The sequence below is a fragment of the Ambystoma mexicanum genome, chromosome 13 (genome assembly GCF_040938575.1).
Source record: "Ambystoma mexicanum isolate Mex_15411 chromosome 13, UKY_AmexF1_1, whole genome shotgun sequence".
NCBI lineage: Eukaryota > Metazoa > Chordata > Amphibia > Caudata > Ambystomatidae > Ambystoma > Ambystoma mexicanum.
In genome coordinates this window covers 159,285,566-159,307,513 of record NC_090938.1, presented here as the reverse complement: position 1 = coordinate 159,307,513, position 21,948 = coordinate 159,285,566, and the positions used below count along the sequence as shown (strand labels likewise).

Below are 21,948 nucleotides of genomic sequence, written 5' to 3'. Positions count from 1 at the left end.
GCTTGCTTATCCGCCTCTCAACACCCTTTGTCTCCTGTTTCTTCCCCATCCCAGAGTGATGCCAAGATGCTGGAGATCCTGAAATACACCCATCAGTTCCTACAGAAATTCTGTCTGGGGAACTCGGAGAACCAGGCGCTGCTGCACAAACAATTGCCACTTTTCCTCACTACTGGGGTAAGAAATCATTGGTTGATGGCTTTCTGGTGATTTAAGTCTTATGTGAGGGCGGTATGAGGGCAGGGGTATCGTTCAGTGCACTTTCACTGTGGACTCTTATTGGAAGTGACGCCATGATAGCAGATATTAACTGTTTAGAGCGATTACATGGTTTGATGTCGCATTAACATCACATTTCCAATTCTGGTCTTCTATTGAGCAAATCATTATGGCCAGTGAGTTTTAGTCTTAGTTCACAATGAAACGGTTTGGACCACAGAATGCCACCTTTGCAAGGGGAAAGACAAGGACTGGAAACACTGTCTAGGTGACAAAGAGGGATTTTCTCACCCGATAATGAATCTTGGAAGCAAAGGAGAAATCCTACCCGTGGGGATTCATACATTCATAAATCAAGGATGAGCATGGATTGGAAAGCAACACCAGGCATGTTTATTGGTGGGGGAGAACAAGGTTAGTTTACAATGAGACTGACGTCTTCTATCATGCACACATCAGATCATTCCAGACCGGTAGCCAAGATTCATTGGAGAATGATATTAACCTGTCTGCTCTTTAAAAGAGAGGCCAGGTTTTGTGTTTCGCAGAGATGGAAATGTGGTCTCAGCCGTATAGCTGAGTACTCTGAGAAGCTCATTGGGGACTTAGATCGAGATACACTCCTATCTCACTATTTAAAGTGTGTCAACACATCCCAGAACAAGCATTGGCAATGCCAACAGTTCTGGATTTTGTGTAGTGCTGGGATAAGCATTTGCCAGGCGCTATATTAATGGTACTACTTCGCTATAAAATGGTATCAGTTGACAAATGGTAATAGTACATGAGAATATGATGGAAGTGTGTGGCTAACGCATATGCAAGAGCCAACACTTTGCCAATGTGTGTATTGACAGGCATTCAGTACAAGGGAAAGATGCCATAACACACATGATATGATATGATATGATATGGCATTTATAGCGCTCCTATACGCAAGTGTTTCATGGCGTGACGAGGCAAGGGTGGGAGAACAGAGGGAGGACAGACAACGATCATACTAGGACAGGTGTCCTTCAGATCGCAGCAAATGGCAAGTTCAAGAGTAAGAGCAGACATCAGGTGTCAAGTGCTGGGATTGAAGGAGTACAGAAACAGTCCTGAAGTGCGAGGGTTGCGAAAACGCAGTGCAGGTAAGCGACTGGCAGAGGGGGACCTGGACCCGAGATCAGAGGGTGGCCAGGTAGCCAGAGCAGTCTTAATATCAGCCAGGAAGTCAGCAGCGGAGAAGAGGAGAGAATGCAGAAGCAAAGAGAAAGAATTTGAGGTGCTTCCGAAACTGGAAATGATTCTCCTCGAGTTTCAGGGAGGCAGGGAGGCTGTTCCAGAGAGAGACCCCAGCCGAAGAAAGAGATCTACCACCAAGTTGTAGCTTGCAGAAGTGACTGACCCTGAGGGAGTTGGAGGCGGATGAGCGAAGAGCTCGAGAAGGCAGATATTTAGTGAGAGAGAGTTGAAGGTATTGATGCCTCAAGCCCCAGAAGGCCTTGGGGACAATGCAGAGGGTTTTGAGCTTAATCCTTGCAGCCACTAGGAGCCAGTGCAGAGATTTCTGCCCTGGAGAGATACGATCCCTGGGCTTGAGGCCAAGGACAAATCTTGCAGTCCTATTCTGGATGAGTTGCAGAGAGCGGAGGATAGAAGCAGGCAGATTTAGAAAGAGGCTGCTGCACTAGTCAAGCCTAGAGAGAACCAGAGCTCTGGAGACAGTGAGCTTCTGGGGGAAGGAGAGGAAGGAAGAATACCTCTTAGAAGGTGCAGCTGGTAGTGTGACTTCTTAGAGACGTCTGAGATGTGGGGAGAGAAGGAGAGAGTGGAGTCCAAGATGACCCCAAGGTTTTTTGCCTCACAGGTGGAAGCAGGAGGAGGGCCAAGAGAGGCAGGCCAGACAGTTAGAGGAACGGAGGAAGCAGGTGTGCCGATGATGAGAATCTCGGTCTTACTGGCATTAAGGCAGAGATGATTGGCAGCACACCACTCCTGGATGGTGGACAGACAGTCAGAGATGGGAGAGGGCGGAGTGTGGCTGAGGGCAGCCTGAAGATGAGCTGAGTGTCATCTGCATATCAATGGAAGTTAGGGCAGAGTGCTGTAATGCGCTGGGCGAGAAGTGCCAGGTATACGTTGAACAGTCAGGGAGAGAGGTTAGACCCCTGGGGGACTCCACAGGTGGAGATAGAGATAGAGGAGAGGAAGGACCCAAGTTGAACCTGGGAGGGTCGATCAGAGAGGAAAGAGTTCAGCGACACCAGGGCCTGCCCGGTGATCCCCAGGTGATCACAGAGATGGTTGAGCAGGATGGCATGGTTAACTGTGTCAAAAGCAAAAGACAGATCAAGTAACATGAGGACACAGGGGTGTTGGAATCAAGGTTGGAGAGCAGGTCATCACTGATGTTCAGGAGGGCAGTTTCCGTGCTTCTGGGGGCTTTGAAGCCAGACTGATGATCATGAAGACAACCAACAGATTCAGTGTGGAGATTGAGCTGGGAGGTGGCCAGCTTTTATAAGATTTTGCCTAGAAAAGGGTTAATGGAGATTGGACTATAGTTAGCCGGGCAGGACGGGTCGGCAGAGGGTTTCTTAAGCAGAGGGTGCACAAGAGAGTGCTTCGGGGGGGGGGGGAGACTCCGGTGGCGAAGGAGTGGTTGCAGAAATTGCCCAAGGCAGGAGCCAGGGAGTCAATGTGGTCCTTGATGGTTTTGGAGGAAAAGGGATGAACCTGTTTTGACGAGACTTTCATAGATCGGACTTGTCTAGAAACCTAGTCTAGGGAGAAGAGGGGGAAGACAGAGAAGGAAGGGGGAGAGGAGGCCGAAGAGGAGCCAGGGGAAGAGCAGGAAATAGAGGGAGGAGGGGGAGAGGAGGAGAAGATGTCCTGAGGTTTAGAGATGAAATGAGAAGCCAGTGCTGTGCAGAGGGCCTGGGAAGGGACAGGAGAGGTAGAGACTGCAGAGGGATTGACCAGTTCCTTGCAGATTTTAAAGAGTTCAGCCGAGTTGTTTGATGCCTCAGAGACGCGGGCTTGGATGTGAGCTCTCTTCTTGGAGAGGACAGAGAGCTCGTATAACGTTTGGAGTAGGCTGCAGGCCAGTTTGTCAGAGGATGCTTATGAAGTGCACCATTTCTTCTCAGCCACCCTGCACTTTCGTTTGAGGGTGACGAGGTCAGAGTCATACCAGGAGTTGCATTTGGCTTTGGGCTTCAGGCAGATCCTCATGACAGGGGCAAGAACATCGAGAGTGTTAGATATAGCAGAGTGGAGCATGCAAAGGGCTGTGTCAGGGTGTGAATCAGCCAAAGGGGGCGTGGGGGGAGAAAGAGGCGGCAAAAGCCTCGACTGACATGTGCTTCATGGGTCGGATGACCGAGAAGGTGGGTGGCAGTGATGGAGTTGGCTTGGCCTGAGGGGTAGAGAGGTGAGCTGTTGTTTATGAAGTGGCTGAGGGCACACTTGGTTAAGACATTTTATTTACCAGGATATAATCTACTAATTCAGTTAAGACATTCATTTTCAGAAGACTTCTTAAAAATAACTATGACAGTCCTCAAACACAGTTCGATGTTATTGTGCAATAGAGCTATCTGAGAAACATCCCAGAAGGGGGTGTTTGGGCAGGAAGGAGTGCGTAATAGGTAGGAATGGTCATTGGGATTACATGATGTGGATGGACAGTAAAAACCCAAACACCCACACTCAGTGTGCCCTTCCTCCCACCATATCTCATTATAGGGTGGGAGGAAGGGCACCACCTAAAGCACCACCTAATAGCCCAAACTAAAAAAGGGTAAAACAAGTAAATGGGAGGAAGTCTGGCCTTCCCCCACATCTGCAGGAAGACAGAAATGGGGCATGTGGTAAGAGAGGTTGGCTGTGACCTATCAAGTTGATCCCTAGAACCTTGGCTTTCTAGATGTTTTGGACTACAACCAAAGCCTTGGCAATCCGAGTCAATGGTGAAAGTTTATGGTAGTTGTAGTCCAAAACATCTGCAGATAGTTCCTGGCTCTCACCCATGCAATTGACAACTCCAGAGATACATGAAAGATTTAATGCACATGAAAATTCATTTATTTTACGCAAACCGTATACTCTTGTGTATTGAGTAAAAGAGATGCTCCGATGTACGGATCACAGAGAATCCATTGATCCCTCAGTCCAGAAGGGACCCATCTAGAACCAGCTAGAGAAGAGAAAATCTCTTCTACAGACATGGGTTCAGGCTATTTTATGTTTGCACCCCTACTAAACATCGTGTAAATGCACTTAGCAGCAGTTTTGATTTGTGTGTAATACAGAATTGTTTGTCCCAAACCATATTATATAAAGATATTTTTTGGGGGACAAAAATTAAGCAGTCTGATTTTTGTCACTATGTAATATAAAAATAAAATGTTTGCTTCAAACAAAGCCCCATCTTTCACGTGGAAAAGGGGAAGCACCAATTTGTGGTTTTTATTCGTAAACAGAAATAAAAATGGTTAATGGGCTGTGTGTTCAGTTGGCTTACCTTTGTTCAAAATGTCATGTAATTGGTGCGTCCTTAAATTTGGAGTTAGCCCCATTTGCTCAATTCACTATAATGCTGGTATAGAAAATGGGCAAAACTATGTCACTAAACTACCAAATTGTTTATGCATGTAGATGTGGGGAAAATCTGCTTCCTCCTGTACATTGCACACAAGTGGAAAAACTGGCGCAGTGCATTTGCTCAATATTTAGCCTTGGTGCAAAGATTAGCTGATGCAGTTGACGTGCTTCTCGGGTTGCTTCCTTGCACTTTAATGCAGTGACTCCTTGGTTTCTCTGCAGCTAATGGAGGCCGAGACGATGCAGCACATCTTTCTCAACAACTACCAGCTCTGCTCTGAGATCAGTGAGACGGTGCTCCAGCACTTCATCCACTGCCTGGCCACACACGGCCGCCACGTGCAATACCTTGACTTCCTGCACACCATCATCAAGGCGGAGAACAAGTACATAAAGAAATGCCAGGACATGATCATGACCGAGGTGAGACTTTCCTTCTTGTGCTCTGTGGTTATGCTTACATTGGCAATGCTCTAGTTGATGACACACTCTGTGGTTTTACTCTCTTTGACAACACTCTAGTTGATGATGCGATCTGTGGTTATGCTTACATTGGCAATTCTCTAGTTGATGACACACTCTGTGGTTTTGCTCTCTATGGCTTTATGCTAGTTGGAGATGCAACTCTGTTCTTATGTTCTCTTTGGCAATACTCTAGGTGATGACACACTCTGTGGTTTTGCTCTCTATGGCTTTATGCTAGTTGGAGATGCAACTCTGTTCTTATGTTCTCTTTGGCAATACTCTAGGTGATGACACACTCTGTGGTTTTGCTCTCTATGGCTTTATGCTAGTTGGAGATGCAACTCTGTTCTTATGTTCTCTTTGGCAATACTCTAGGTGATGACACACTCTGTGGTTTTGCTCTCTATGGCTTTATGCTAGTTGGAGATGCAACTCTGTTCTTATGTTCTCTTTGGCAATACTCTAGGTGATGACACACTCTGTGGTTTTGCTCTCTATGGCTTTATGCTAGTTGGAGATGCAACTCTGTTCTTATGTTCTCTTTGGCAATACTCTAGGTGATGATACACACTGTGGTTTTACTCTCTTTGACAACACTCTAGTTGATGATGCGATCTGTGGTTATGCTTACATTGGCAATTCTCTAGTTGATGACACACTCTGTGGTTTTGCTCTCTATGGCTTTATGCTAGTTGGAGATGCAACTCTGTTCTTATGTTCTCTTTGGCAATACTCTAGGTGATGATACACACTGTGGTTTTACTCTCTTTGACAACACTCTAGTTGATGATGCGATCTGTGGTTATGCTTACATTGGCAATTCTCTAGTTGATGACACACTCTGTGGTTTTGCTCTCTATGGCTTTATGCTAGTTGGAGATGCAACTCTGTTCTTATGTTCTCTTTGGCAATACTCTAGGTGATGATACACACTGTGGTTTTACTCTCTTTGACAACACTCTAGTTGATGATGCGATCTGTGGTTATGCTTACATTGGCAATTCTCTAGTTGATGACACACTCTGTGGTTTTGCTCTTTATGGCTTTATGCTAGTTGGAGATGCAACTCTGTTCTTATGTTCTCTTTGGCAATACTCTAGGTGATGATACACACTGTGGTTTTACTCTCTTTGACAACACTCTAGTTGATGATGCGATCTGTGGTTATGCTTACATTGGCAATGCTCTAGTTGATGACACACTCTGTGGTTTTGCTCTCTATGGCTTTATGCTAGTTGGAGATGCAACTCTGTTCTTATGTTCTCTTTGGCAATACTCTAGGTGATGATACACACTGTGGTTTTACTCTCTTTGACAACACTCTAGTTGATGATGCGATCTGTGGTTATGCTTACATTGGCAATTCTCTAGTTGATGACACACTCTGTGGTTTTGCTCTCTATGGCTTTATGCTAGTTGGAGATGCAACTCTGTTCTTATGTTCTCTTTGGCAATACTCTAGGTGATGATACACACTGTGGTTTTACTCTCTTTGACAACACTCTAGTTGATGATGCGATCTGTGGTTATGCTTACATTGGCAATTCTCTAGTTGATGACACACTCTGTGGTTTTGCTCTCTATGGCTTTATGCTAGTTGGAGATGCAACTCTGTTCTTATGTTCTCTTTGGCAATACTCTAGGTGATGATACACACTGTGGTTTTACTCTCTTTGACAACACTCTAGTTGATGATGCGATCTGTGGTTATGCTTACATTGGCAATGCTCTAGTTGATGACACACTCTGTGGTTTTGCTCTCTATGGCTTTATGCTAGTTGGAGATGCAACTCTGTTCTTATGTTCTCTTTGGCAATACTCTAGGTGATGATACACACTGTGGTTTTACTCTCTTTGACAACACTCTAGTTGATGATGCGATCTGTGGTTATGCTTATATTGGCAATGCTCTAGTTGATGACACACTCTGTGGTTTTGCTCTCTATGGCTTTATGCTAGTTGGAGATGCAACTCTGTTCTTATGTTCTCTTTGGCAACACTCTAGTTGATAATGTGCTATGTGGTTGTGCTTTCATTGGCAATACTCTAGGCGATGATGCACTCTGTGGTTATGTCCCCCTTGGCCATAGTCTAGTTTATGATGCCCTCTGTGGTTATGTTCTCTTTGGAATTATGCTAGTTGATGATGTATCTCTGTGGTTATGTTCTCTTTGGCAATTATCTAGTTGATGATGCACTATGTGGTTTAGCTCGCTTTGGAAATTCACGACTTGATGATGCACTCTGTGGTGATGTTCTCTTTGACAACACTCTAGTTGATGATGCGATCTGTGGTTATGCTTGCATTGGCAATACGCTAATGGATGATGCACTCTGTGGTTATTCTCTCTTTGACGAGACTCTAGTTGGTGGTACATTTTTGTGGTTATGTTCTGTGACGAATCTGAGGCCATCGTCCTTTCTCCCCGAAGGGGAGCCCGCTCCCATGGGGCCAGGGCGATGCATCCACAGTACAATAGTCCCCCTGGGGCTGTGGCACAGACGGAGGATCACATGGGGGAGGAACCCCCTTATGAAAATTAGGGATGACCAAGTTCAGAGAATGCAGTATTCCCCCACGTTAGTAGATCTCAACCCTTCCCCAATGTTAAATCCCCCTTTCTCTGTGGTTGATAGAGCCAGTGTCTACTATCGTCAAGTTAGCCCACCTAACACACTTCGCATGATTGAAACAGCAGAGAACGCCAAGTATATTGCAAGTCAGTTACTTCAAATGTTGGAAAACCTAATGTACTTGGCAAGTTTCAAGCATCAAAAGGTACAAAGTATGCGACATGTGACTCTACTGCAAGTATTGACTAAAATATTAAAGCAGGAAAAATATCTTGCATCTGACTCTGTCATGTACTGAGGAGATGATGATGACCAGGAGTCCAAGGATCTCTGTGGAGAAACAGAATGAGCACTCTAGCTTCTCAACAAATGTGAATGGCCCAAAGTACTGTCATTTCCAAACGCAGGAGTGTAAACACTCCACAGCTGAGATGGACAGCAAGAACAAGTCTCCAAAGTGGAAACCAGCAGGCCGTGCAGGGCTGAAAGAACGAAGGCCAGCAGGAGAGAAGCTGAAAGGGAAGGAGGAGAACGCAAGCAAGCTCCGGAAAGCCAGGACTACCCCAGTTACTGCTGTGTGGAACCTCCTGGCATCCAGAGCACTGAACAGTCTCCCAGGAGAGAGGATGCACCGCCGGGAAGAAGCAGACATCAGAAAAGCCGCTGCTGACAGCGACAAAGACCAGAGAAGCAGCAGCTGCTCATGAAGCGCTTGTACCTTCCAGAGGGTAGCATATGCAGTTTTCACGAGTGGCGCAGAAGGTCTGGGGCAGCCAGGGGGTGAAGGCGGAAGCCGGAGCAAGAGGGTCTGAGACCCTCAGAACAAAGTGTAAGTCTGGCACACAGACCTATATGAGAAATTGAAATAAAGTCAAGGTGAAGATTGCGAGTGTGGGACCTGCATCCAAAGAGAGACAGCCCACACAGGGGCTATTGCTTGACAGGAGAGTGAACCACGAATCTTGGAATATTACGAAACTGGGACTTGCACCCAAAGAGGGACAGTCCACAAGAGGATGGAAGCTTGACAGGAGACCTGAATATTGCACGTCTGAGATCCACACCCAAAATAAGTGAAGAAAACATAATGAACCAAAGTCCTAGCAAAAAGAGTGTGCCAAGATTGTGGGATAAGTAGGAGAAGCATGAAGAGTATATTCTTATGAACCGCCTATTGACATGTGTATAAGCAAGTCCAGGCCCGGGAGGCCCCAAGAGGAGAGAAACATAATAAACCTCTAGGAGAAAGGATTATAGCACTAACCTTGGAGTGGTACAGTTTTGAACATTTCTTTAATTTTTGCCACTTGTGACTACCAGAAATACTGGGAACTTTTCGGTTGATTAGATCTACAAAGAACACTACAAACAGGAATCTAGGGGAAAGGATTACGGGCCTAATATTGGAGTTCTATAGTTTTGAATATTTCTTTACTAACAACAGTTTTTATTATTGAGGAGAGTGGGAACTTTTCTGTTGGTTGGATGTACACAAATCTTTTAGTCTAGGAATAGATCACCTCTGCACAGTTACTTTAAGTTGTTGGGGATAGAAGTAGGTTTTTTGAGACGCAACAGTGACAGACTTTATAATTGGACATTCTGACAATTTCCTTAGTTTTCTTAGCAGCAGGGAAACCCCTCTTAGTTTTTGGGACACAGAGACATTTTTCCAACCCTTTTTCATATAATAACGGTGTCTGCCCAAAAACATGCCATCATTTTGTCCAAGCCTTACTTCTGCAGCCTCACATATGGTGTCAGGGTGGAATCAGACCTGGTTGATACAAACTAGGGTAGCTAGGTTATGAGTACTACTTTAAAAGGGAATCTTCCCCAAATAGAAGTGACTAAGCCCAAGGACACATTACCCTATGACTCCACTGCAGCAATAACACCTGGTAATTCTGTGCTGCCCAATAATTTAGATAGTGAAGAGGAGATTGAAGATAGTCTAGAAAATATGTTCTCCTCTTCCCTGGGGTCAGATCATTTGGACTATCTCGAAGCTAAAGAAGAGGTAGACTCTGGGGAATCAGACGAATGAGAACCCTTGTCAGGAAGCTCTGAGGAGGCCACTTCGAACTCTAATATCCCACCCCCTTCCGTAGATGAAGGGATAACTGTTAATGACCACAATATTAAACATTATGTAAGAGAAACCCTCACTTTACCTGATGAAACTTTTAAACACCAGGAGAAAGATTCTGAAAGTGACGGAGAAACCCAAAAAGAATAGAAGTTAAAATTAATACGTACCCTATAGAGAACATAATTGAACGCCTGGTGAATCATCAAATACAGGCAGATCAAAGACAACAGGAGGGGTTGGATAGGCTAACCCAACACTAACAAAGACCACTACTCCCTCGTGTTGTATTATAACCATAACGAGAGGGTGAAGATTTGGGAAGCTTATTCCAAATTTTGAAAGGTTGGCCCAACAATTCCTGTGGAGTGACGATCTAAAGGTCTGTTATTTAGCTCCCCATCTAAACAGAGAACCACAGGCTTCCAATCAAACATTAAATATTCATGTACAACCTCTTTTGAGGATATAAAAAGGGGTCTATTACATCGGGTTGGGCAGACAGAAAATGTCTACCGCCAGAAATTCTGGGAAATTAGGCTGAACTCAACTGAGACCCCGGGGAAACTGGGGGCACATATTCAAAATACGCTGTCCCTCTGTTAGGAAAAAATGACTTCCAGCGGTGATGGAGGCCCTCTCCTTAGAACAACTAGCTAGTGGGTTAACACGATCCCTGCAGACGGCAGTCTTACGGCTAAATAATCCATCCTTTATGGAGACAGTTGATATGGCTCAGACCTATGCCGAGGCTGCCAAACATGTAAGAACCTTACATCGAAGCGATGATATAACGAGGTAAACGAAATCTAGCCGCAAACCTATGACCAGTAAGGATTTGAGGGAAACAGATAAGGAAGCCCTAACGGGAAAGTTTAAGAAGACTGAGAAAGGCTGTCCCAGTGAGGTTGGCTGAAAAGACTAACTAAAAACATTTCTGATATGAGACAAAATGCAATCAATGTCCTTAGAGAAAACTTTGGCAGCACCTATAATAAATAACCTCTTTCTCCTATGGAGTAAAAAGCCATCTGACCAGGCCCTGCAGGTAGGCTGGATAGATGATGGAGAATATGTGTTCACATCCGATAATGAGGAAGAGATTGATACACTCAGTAAATGTTTTAACATTCCAAATCCGTTTAAAATCCATGAACCCGTAAAGATAAATGGTCATCCGGGATGTGCGTTAGTCGACTATGGAAGCAAACAAACCGCCATCCGACCAGATCTTGTACATGTGGAAGATTGAAAAGAGGGAAACCAGTTTGAGTAACCTGTGTTCATGGTGACCAAGAGATATATCTAAAAAGAAACTCTATCAATTACTATCCAAGATCATGAGGTTATTATGAACTCCACTATTATGCCTCGTCTTCCGGTGGAAGTTATTATCGGAACAGATTTCCCTAATTTCGGTAAGATTATGGCTGACCTTAAATACCCTACCAGACAATACTTTCTGTAAATTCTTGGGAGGAGATAAAAATTGTAGAACCCCTACCTGTCTGGGACTGGAAAGAGCAGATAGAATCCCCATATAGGGAACACATTCTACCAAATTCTGGGGGAGGCTTTAGTAGGATTAGCTCGATGGAAAGGGGAAAGGTAAGTGGCGAATCTGAGGTTGTCGGCCCTTCTCCCCTTGGGGGAGATCTCTCCCATGTGGCCAGGGCAGTGCGCCCACTCTACAATAGTCCCCTTGGGGCTGTGGCACCGAGGGAGGATCACATGGGGGAGGAACCCCCTTATGGGATTAGGGACGACCAAGTTCAGAGAATGCGGTTTTCCCCCACGTTAGTTCATATCAAGCCTTCCCCAATGTTAAATCCCCTTTCCCTGTGGTTGATAGAGCCATTGTCTACTATTGTCAAGTTAGGCCACCTAAAACACTTGGCATAATTGAAAAACCAGAGAACGCCAAGTATAGTGCAAGTCAGCTTACTTCAAATGTTGGAAAACCTAATGTATTTGGCAATTTTCAAGCATCAAAAGGTACAAAGTATGCTAAATGTGACTCTACTGCAAATATTGGGAAACATAATGTACTCCAGGAGACTAAAATATTAAGGCATGAAAAATATCTTGCATCTGACTCTGTCATGTACTGAAGAGATGATGATGACCAGGAGTCCAAGCATCACACTGGAGAAGCAGAGTAAGCGTTCTAGCTTCCCAACTAATGTTATTAGCCCAAAGTACTGTCATTTCAAAACACTGGAGTTTAAACACTCCACAGCTGAGATGCACAGGAAGAATGAGCCTCCAAGGAGGAAGCATGCTGTGCAGGGGAGAAAAGGCTGACAGCCAGCAGGAGGGAAGCCAAGAGTGGACGAGAATGCGAGCAAGGACCGAGAAGCCAGGATTGCTCACGTTACTGTTGTGTGGAAGCTTTAGGCATCCAGAGCATCGTCAAAGTGCCCAGGAGAGAGGACACACTGCTGGAAAGAGGCAAACATCAGGAAAGCCGCTGACAACTGCGACAAAGCCCTGAACTCGACCAGAGCCTCCAGATGGAAGTAAACAGGCATTCAGGTTATCCTAGGGGATGAAGGTGGAAGCCAGAGCAATAGGGTCTGGGACCCTGGGAACAAAGTAAGAGTCTGGGACACTCACCCAGAAACTGCAGCCAAAGAGAGGCAGTCCACGCTGGGCCTATTGCTTGGCAGGAGAGTGAATCAAGCAACTCGGAATGTTACGAGTCTGGGACTCGCACCCAAAATAAGTAAAGAAAACATAATTAACCAAAGTCGTACACTTGGCAAAAGGAGTGTGCTAAATTTGTGGGATACATAGGAGAAGCATAAAGAGTGTCTTCTTATGAACTGCCTATTGACATTTGCATAAGCAAGTGCAGGCCGGGAGGACCCAAAAAAGAGAGAAACATTATAAGAAACCCTCTATGGAAAGGGATTACGACCCTCACCTTGGAGTCCTAGAGTTTTGAACATTTCTTTATATTTGACCCTTGTGACCATCAGAAAGACTGGGAACTTTTCTGTCGGTTAGATCTGCAAAGAACACTACAAACAGGAATCTAGGGGAAAGGATTACGAGCCTAACCTTGGAGTCCTACATTTTTTAATATCTCTTTATTATGAAAAGGTTTTATTATTCAGGAGGCTGGGAACTTTTCTGTTGGTTGGATCTACAAAGAACCTTTTACTTTGAGAAGAGATGCACAGTTGGTTTAAGTTGTTAATGTTGGGGACAGACATAGCCTTTTTGAGACACAACAGTGACAGACTTTAAAATGTGGACATTCTGACAATGTCCTTAGTTTGCTTAGAGGCAGGGAAGCCCCTCTTACTTTTAGGGACAGAGAGGCATTTTTCCAACCCTTTTTTATGTAATAAGTTTCTACCCAAAAACATACCACTATTGTGTCCGAGCCTTACTTCCGCATTAACGTTTGGCAGTGTGCTTTGCGGTTCTGATTGCATTGTCAATACTCAAGTGAATGATGCAATCTGTGGTTATATTCCTTTGGCAATACTCTGGTTGATGATACGCTCTGTGGTTATTCTTGCATTGGCAATTCTCTAGTTGATGATACACTCTGTGGTTTTGTTCCCTTTGCCAATACTCAAGTTGATGCTGTGCTCTGTGGTTATGCTCTCTAAGGCATTATGCTAGTTGAAGATGCAACTCTGTTCTTATGTTCTCTTTGGCAACACTCTAGTTGATAATGTGCTATGTGGTTGTGCTTTCATTGGCGATACTCTAGGCGATGATGCACTCTGTGGTTATGTCCCCCTTGGCCATAGTCTAGTTGATGATGTATCTCTGTGGTTATGTTCTCTTTGGCAATTATCTAGTTGATGATGCACTATGTGGTTTAGCCTGCTTTGGGAGTTCACGACTTGATGATGCACTCTGTGGTGATGTTCTCTTTGGTATCACTCTAGTTGATAATGCTCTCTGCAGTTATGCTTGTTTTGGCAATACCCTATTTGATGATGCACTCTGTGGTCATTCCCTCTCTGGCAATGCTGAAGTTGGTGATAAACTCTGGGGTTATTCTCTCTTTGGCAATACTCCAGTTGATGCATTGATTGTTTATGTTCCCTTTGGCATTACTCTAGTTGATGATGCACTCTGTGGTTATGTTCCCTTTGGCAATACTCTATTTGATATTGCACACTGTGGTTATGTCCTCTTTGGCAATACTATAATTGGTTATGTTTTCTTATGCTCTCATTGGCAATAATCTAGTGGATGCGTTCTGTGGTTATTCTCTCTTTGGCAATACTCTGGTGGATGCATTGTGTGGTTATGTCCCCTTTGGCAATACTATAGTTGGTTATGTGTTCTTATGCTCTCATTGGCAATAATCTAGTTGATGCGTTCTGTGTTTATTCTCTCTTTGGCAATACTCTGGTTGATGCATTGTGTGGTTATGTTCCCTTTGGCAATACTCTAGTTGATGATGTGCTCTTATGCTCTCTTTGTCAATACTCTAGTTGATGAAAAGCTCTATGGTTAGGCTCTCTTTGGCAATAATCTATTTGATAATGCACTCTTTGGTTATTCTATCTTTGGCAACACTCTAATTGATGATACGCTCTGTGGTTATGCTTTCTTTGGCAATACTGTAGTTAATGACACACTCTGTGGTTATGTTCTTTGGCAACACTCTAGATGATGATGCCTTCAGCGATTATGCTCTCTTTGTCAATAATTTAGTTGATGATGCGCTCTGTGATTATACATCAGTTTGACAACCCTCCAGGTGTTGCTGCGCACTGCGGTTATGCTCATTGACAACAGTCGAATTGACGATGAGCTCTCAGATTATGCTCTCCTTGGCAATACTCTAGTTGATACACTCTGTGGTTATGCTCTTTGCCAATACTCTAGCTGATGATGCACTCTTACCTTATACTCTCTTTGGCAGTATTCTCGTTGATGATGCACTCTGTGGTCACACTCTCTTTGGCAGTAATTTAGTTGCTGATGTGCTCTGTAGTTATGCTCTTTGTTAACCCTCCCGTTAATGATGCATTCTGTGGTTACGCTTGCATTAGCAATACTCTAGTGGATGGTGCATTCTGTGGTTATGCTCTCTGTTATTTTTGGTTTTAGTTTTCTGTAAGACTACTCTTTGGAATCCGCTGATGTTACTTTAAGGAATTTCCAGGGGTGGGCTTTTAGGTTATGGTTTGTTGTATATCTGTTATTTCAAAACCATTGCTGGTTGTTTCTTTTCCTTAGCTTGTCATTCATTCAAACAGTTTATGGAAAGTATGAGTCACTTCTCAGATGTGTGGAGGTGGTGTCCAAAGTCGTTATCATTTAAGTTGAATGGCCTTTGTATTGTTGATTTTTGGAAAGCTGGATCCAGTGTTGCTGCTGGGATTTGTAGTTACTGTGGGTAGTTGCCATTTTATTTTATAAAGCACCTAAGTGAGAAAACATGGTCCATGGCTGCTTCTTGTACTTCCAGAGTTGGTGTTGGTGAGTGCTATTGTTCCACATTGTTGCTCGTTGTACGAATGGCTTTTGTAAGGTATCGGACATTTTCTTCGGAGTGTATCGGATACTGTTGAAAGCTGGTATTAATTGTATTCAGTGGTTTTAAGGAACTTGGGGTAAAGTTTCTTTTTGTATTGTGGCGATAGTGCATATTTAAAGTTATCGCTCTTTCAACAGCATTGTCTTAAACCGGCTGACACGGCAATGCTTGTGTTTCTGAAAATGTTGTTGGTGGGCATTGTAGTTTTTGACTTTCCATGTGGTGTGCCCACACTTGTGGAACAGCTGGTGCACCTGGTGGCACGGTTGCTGCAGGAGTCTTGTCATTTCTGCTGATGCATATTTTGTTTCTGGTGCCTTTTGTGATTTTGTTTAGTTCAGTTACCCCTGAGCCTGCCTTTGTCTGTAGGTTGCTTCTCGTTCTTATTTTACCAGATTGAATATGGCCAAAGTGTAAGAAACATGCCATTTTAGCAATTCCCCCTGTGGCTAACGCAATGTTTTACCTCTGCACCCCAGTTGACAAACGCAGGGGACGACGTGGTGGTCTTCTACAATGACAAGGCTGCCTTTGCCAACATGCTGGAGATGATGACCGCCGCGCGAGACGGCGTGCCAGAAAACAGCCCCCTTATGTACCACATCTCCCTGGTGGAGCTGCTTGCTGCCTGTGCAGAGGGCAAGAACGTCTACACTGAGATCAAGTGCACGTCGCTGCTGCCGCTGGAAGACGTTGTGCGCGTCGTGACGGACGAGGACTGCATCACGGAGGTAAGGCAGCCACTGAGCAACAAATTGGGCACCAAGGGAAGAAAGGCAGCCCAATAGGACAGCATTAGCCTTAAAATATTGCATACCATTGGCAATATCTACAAAGGGACAGTGAAAGAAAGGGAAGAAATACTGCATATGTAAGTAGATAGAAGGTGGGTTTGGAACATCTAGGTAACATTGTTTTCCAATGTACCTGGTTTCTGTGGATAATGAAATGTGATGATGAAGGTCTGGGAAGGAAATAGTCAGTGGGCCTCATTATAGGTTTTAGTGGTGCGGGAAAAATGCCGGGAAACGTGGCAGCAATTCCATCACCACCACTTTTCCCACGCCACAAAATTACAAGGATTGCCAGTGTAGGTCACTGATCTGTAGCTGCAGGTAAGTCAGGCTCCCACCAGCAGAAAACAGCTGGTATTTCCGGCACTAGTATTACCGGTGCCGGAAATACCGGCAATCCCCTCCATGTAGTCATTTGGTACTCTATGGAATGGGGGATTCACCGCCCTTACCGGCACCCGGAATATCCCGGACATTCCAGGGTATCAGGTGCATGGTAACGGTAGGTCAGCTTCCGGTATGCCACCGGAATTACCGGCGGAATACCAGCAAACTTATGACGAGGGCCATTATGTTTGGGTGGTAGAGGGAACTGAGAGTCTGCAAAGACACTTGAAACCAAATCTATGAAATGTCAGTCTTACTCAGATTGTCTTTGTGATTCAGGTAATGAGCAGAAGCATAGTGCAGGGATTGTGGTTCAGAGTTGTATTGTTCTTTTCCATATCACGTGGGCGTTCCCTCTTGCAGGTGAAAATCTCCTATGTGAACTTTGTGAACCATTGCTACGTGGACACGGAAGTGGAGATGAAGGAAATCTACACCAGTAACCACATCTGGACGCTTTTCGAGAACTTCACCCTGGACATGGCTAGGGTAGGTAACAGAAAGCATTAGTCTTGTGGCGATTTGGGATCTGCTGCTGTGAGAACATGTCAGGGCCCAAGAAGCAAGAGTTCACTGGCCATTTGTGAACCAAGAGGAAAAGAGGTGAACTCTTATGATATGATAGGATAGGTTATTTATAACGCGCTTAACACCCATAGGTTTCTAAGTGCGGTCCCGGGGATCGAACCTGTGGTGCTCCGTGTCGTCTTACTTCCAAGCTGAGCACGTTGCCCCTGAGCTATTCTCCAGATATATGGGATGTTATGTGTAAGAACGCACACACTTCAGTAAACCCTCCGGAACTGCTACATGCGTTTCCAAGTAATAAGACGATGTTAACATTGTAATCATTTTATTCTTGTATGAACTAGATTCATTTTTTTAAAAAAGATATATTATTTCAGCCCTAAAATGTATGGTGCTTTGAAATTACTTACACAGACTCCAAGTGGTGCATCTTTTGTACTTGACATTCTTTTCTTAGTAGAGGAAACTTCTCAGCAACAATCTTCATTTCACTGAAATTGTTCTAGAGCCAACAGTGATGGGGGGGGCAGCATTGTCATTAAAGACTTGGGTACGTCCCTCAGTTCTGGCAGATATAGCACCTCAGGTCAGCTGGAAGTGATCATTTAATACAATCTCAGGAATTGGCATTCGAAAAGTCCTTGTCCACTGGAACCTGACTGCCAATCTGCCATCAGCTGGGAGGTTTCAACACACAGGAGTTGATAGGCCATATGGAAGGCTCACACTAGCTTTTAGATCACAGGCTACTGGCATTAAGGGGATTTAACACAGTTGTTCTATGATGAATATCTTTATTAAATAGAAGGTAGCGATATGGACCTTTAATCCTCTTCAGCAATCTAGGATCTTTAAACGGGTAGCTGCCGGTCATGAGGGGACCCAGGACTGGTCCAGAATACAAAGTACTCTTAGAGTTCATAGCAGCATTCAAGCAACATCAGCTTTGCAGCAATAGCTGCAGCAAAATGAAGCTTTGCAGAACTCCTGCTCCGGCTCAATAGCCGACCAGGTGAAACTATGAGCTAAATTCCCAACAGCCTCTTCTCAGGATGGCTGCCCTCTCACCATGCCCACACCCCCATTGCCCTCTTATTTCCATACCTCCTTGCAGCCAGACCACCGTTGCCTCAGCATCACATGGGCCGTTGGTGGCCGTGGCGATGCTTCCAGCACAGCGGCCATTGAATGGTGCCATCACCTAGAGGGTCATCCATAATCTCTAGATTTTATCTCTTTAAGACTAGAGCGCTTGCTAGTTAGCCCTTGGGCTCAGTGTATATGTTGTGGCACCTGGGGTGGGCAAGGCTGGTGGGCATATTCCTAGCTTAGTAGTGTGTAGGTGTTGCGTGTGCTCCACGATAAGTCATTGGGATTGGTTGAGACGATTGGTGCGCTCCTCTGTGGGGCCCGCGTGGTCTGTCCTTTAGTCAGTTGAATACCGTGCTGGCAACCATGGAACGAAGATGAAGACCTGGAGGTAAGGATCCGTCTGTTTTATGACTCAATATTATAACATTGTGGGTGGTTGGAAGGCAGCACACTGCGCGCTTTCTGATACCCAATCAGGGAAGTACTTCCGCTTCAAGAATATAGGTCTTCTGGTATGTGGCGAGGGTGATCTATGAAGGACTGCGCACTTCGTACCACCCAGCCTGGTCTTTCCTCTTAAGCTAAACACCTCACACTCTCAGGGGGGCTTGGGGGGGGGGGCAGTGAGAGCTAACTCCCAAGGGCACACACACTAGCCTCTCAAAACAGCAAAGGCCCAGGGGAGTAAAGTCTGGCCAGGACTGACATGACCACGCTTGCCTTAGACTGCTCTCGACATCCTAGTGTCCAATGCCATCTTTGTCCAAATGTGTTCCTTCTGTAGGTGTGCAACAAGCGAGAGAAGCGGGCCACTGACGCGCAGCTGGAGAAGTATGTCCTCACCGTCGTGCTGGAAACCATCAGGTCGTTTTTCAACTCACCGTTCTCTGAAAACAGCACCTCGCTTCAGGTAATTAGGGAGGAACAAAAACAGGGATTTGAGTATAGAGGAGTGATCCAATGCATAGGTTAGGATTGTTCACTAGCAAGCTCTGCTTCTCAGGGATATTATTGTGGAGCAGTTCTGTGTATGAGGGACGGATGCTTGATGTCTGTGATGTGTGAGGACACCATGCTGCACCTATTCTATCCGCAGGAAGCTTGGTCTTCAATTGTTAACCACGTCTCACCTGTTTTGTGTGAGGGGAGCTGCATCTGCTTTCATGCATGCTGCACCATTTGCATTTGTGGGGGGCTTCATCTGCTGGTGTGGCTGAAGAAAACATTCCTAGTGGATGATTACCCTCAGTGTCTGAGGGTAGGGTGTATTGCACCTCCCTGGTCTGCACCTGTGCTGCATGTGGAGGAAGCCTGCTCGGGTGTGGATGCTACACCTGTAATTTGCATCTAAGGGAAGCACTGTTGTCATATGTTCTAAAGCTCTTCTGTGTAAGTCCCACATATTGCTGGAGCATGTCGCGTAATTGTTTGGTTTGGGAGTAGAGCTTGCAGTGCTGGGGCCATCTGCATGAAGTAAGTAGCTGTCACTGCTGCAGCTGCAGCTGCAAACAGTGTATGTATGAATAGGAGATTCATTGTTTTCGGTATGCATGCGCAAGGTGTGTGTGTGTGTGTGTGCATGCGTGCGGTGGCATGTCTAAGTGTGCACAAGGGCGTGACTTTCTGTTTTTGTGCAAAAACTGGAGCTAAATGACCTGGCCTCCATGAATACAACAGAACTGCATGGGGACCCTTCAAAGAAAATCTCGCCTCTACTTTCTTACAGACTCACCAGACCATTGTGGTGCAGCTGTTGCAGTCCACCATGAGGCTCCTAGAGTGTCCGTGGCTCCAACAGCAGCATAAGGCCTCCGTAGAGGCCTGTATCCGAGCCCTGGCTATGGTTGGTAAGTGAACAAGGCCACGGATTACCAGCCTAATACTTTATATCTGCCTGGTTTCCTTTATGGCAGCAGGGAGAGCTGGGGGAGTGTGGGGGGGTAGGGGGGATGTGCTAGCTGGTGGGGCAAATGGTGGCCAAACATGGACTGATAATTGAGCAATGATACCCAGACACATACCTGTTGGTAGAGTCCCTGAAGACCTGTTTGGGCTGATTGATAGCATGGCCACTGGTCATGGCAGGGTAGTATAACTGGTAGCCAAGTATGGACTGGTTGATAAGATGACTGCTGACCACATATGGACTCAATGATATGGTAACTGGTGACAGGGCATGGAGATATTGCTAGTTTGACATTTGCCCACAAATTAATAGCTTGGTATAGTGACTTGTGTCCAGGTGTGTATTGGTAAGGATGTCTAGGACCCAGTTTTGTTAGTTGCTAGGTTTAGTGGACAGTATGCAGTGATTGATTGGTATAACTGGTTGGCGACCTGTACTGGTTAGTTATATGACTGGAAGCAGACCTGTATATGTTGGCAGTATGAATGATGGGCAGGAATGTTTTAGTTGTATGGGTGATTGGTCACCAAGCTAAAACCAACTGTAGAGTTGTAGGTTTTTTTTTGTGCCATTACTGGTGACTCGACTTGGACTATTGCTGGGACTGCTATTAGCCCAACATTGGTAAGTTTGCTGATGGCTGGCATGGGCTCATTAGTGAGGCGGCTGCTGGGTGCTGGCCAGGTGAAGGTTGGTTGGTAGGGCTAGCGATGTGTAGTTAGGATGAGTGGTGGCCAAGTGGGTGTGGGCTGGGCGTAGTTGGTGCTCATTGTGTACACATGTGGTGGTCGGTGAGCATGCATGGATTTGTTTAGAAGGCTTTTTGCCAGGGTTGGGGTGTGTTTTTCTAATGACGACTATGGGTTAATTGCTCCATAGTCTTGGATGTCACCAGCCATTGCCTGCTTGGTGGGGTAATGGATGGCGGCTTGGCAGGATTATTGTTTGCTAGTGGGTATGGATTAGCTATGGTTGGATTAATTGATAGAGACCAGAAGTTGAAGGGTCAGCAAGGCTGTACATTGGTTGTCGTGCATTTCACCTTCACTTCAGCATGCACAGCGACAGCGAGAGTACCTCTCCATTACCTTCCGTGTCGATGCAGCACAGGAGGCTAGCTGCGACTGATCTACTGCCCACCACATGAGCCTAATCCCATACCATCCTAGGAGCGTGCATCATCTCCGCTCAGGGCATTCCCAGTCCCTTGCTCCAAGATAGAGGGACAATGGACCAGAACCACCCTCCTAGATCACTTCAGGCGTGTGCATTCCATTGTAATTACCGTCAGAGGTAAAACCTCCAAACCCTGAATCTGAAGAAAGGTAATTACAGTGGTATATTGCAATAAATCTCCAGAATTACTGTTACCGCCAAGCTTGTAGTGACCCCTGAAATTCCTATGGGTTCTCAAGGCAAACATAAGCAAGGCCACTTTCTGAATGTATTTGATCTGACTATTAAAAACTGCTGCCCTGAGAACCCTTGCATGTCTTGAACTAGATGTAATCACGCGAATGCACAGAATATACCAAGAGAGTTGGTCAGACCTGAGAGAACAAAGAATGAGCTGAAGACCAAGAAGACTTTGCATGGTAAAAGCACGCTAAAAATTGATAAATTAGAAGGACGTTATCAATAGCTGTTTAGTCTTCAAATAGTTTTGTTTTTGATAGACATGATATGGTTGATGTTTAGTTCTGCAATGCTGAGTTGCTCCCATTTGTGTCACCTGGAACCATAGAATAGGTCAATGCACAAGTCCAGCATTTTAACCATTCTTTTGCCA

At 45.2% G+C, this 21,948-nt stretch overlaps 1 protein-coding gene across 1 annotated transcript in view; it reads left to right on the top strand.

The window, feature by feature from the left end:
- ITPR3 (inositol 1,4,5-trisphosphate receptor type 3) overlaps window positions 1–21,948 on the top strand; it is a 510,867-nt gene that overhangs the window by 333,791 nt on the left and 155,128 nt on the right. The window contains exons 29-34 of the mRNA XM_069633522.1: window positions 55–177; window positions 5,032–5,232; window positions 15,932–16,183; window positions 16,997–17,122; window positions 19,038–19,163; window positions 19,980–20,100. Coding sequence (XP_069489623.1) covers window positions 55–177; window positions 5,032–5,232; window positions 15,932–16,183; window positions 16,997–17,122; window positions 19,038–19,163; window positions 19,980–20,100 — 949 coding nt within the window. The remainder of the gene's footprint in view (window positions 1–54; window positions 178–5,031; window positions 5,233–15,931; window positions 16,184–16,996; window positions 17,123–19,037; window positions 19,164–19,979; window positions 20,101–21,948) is intronic.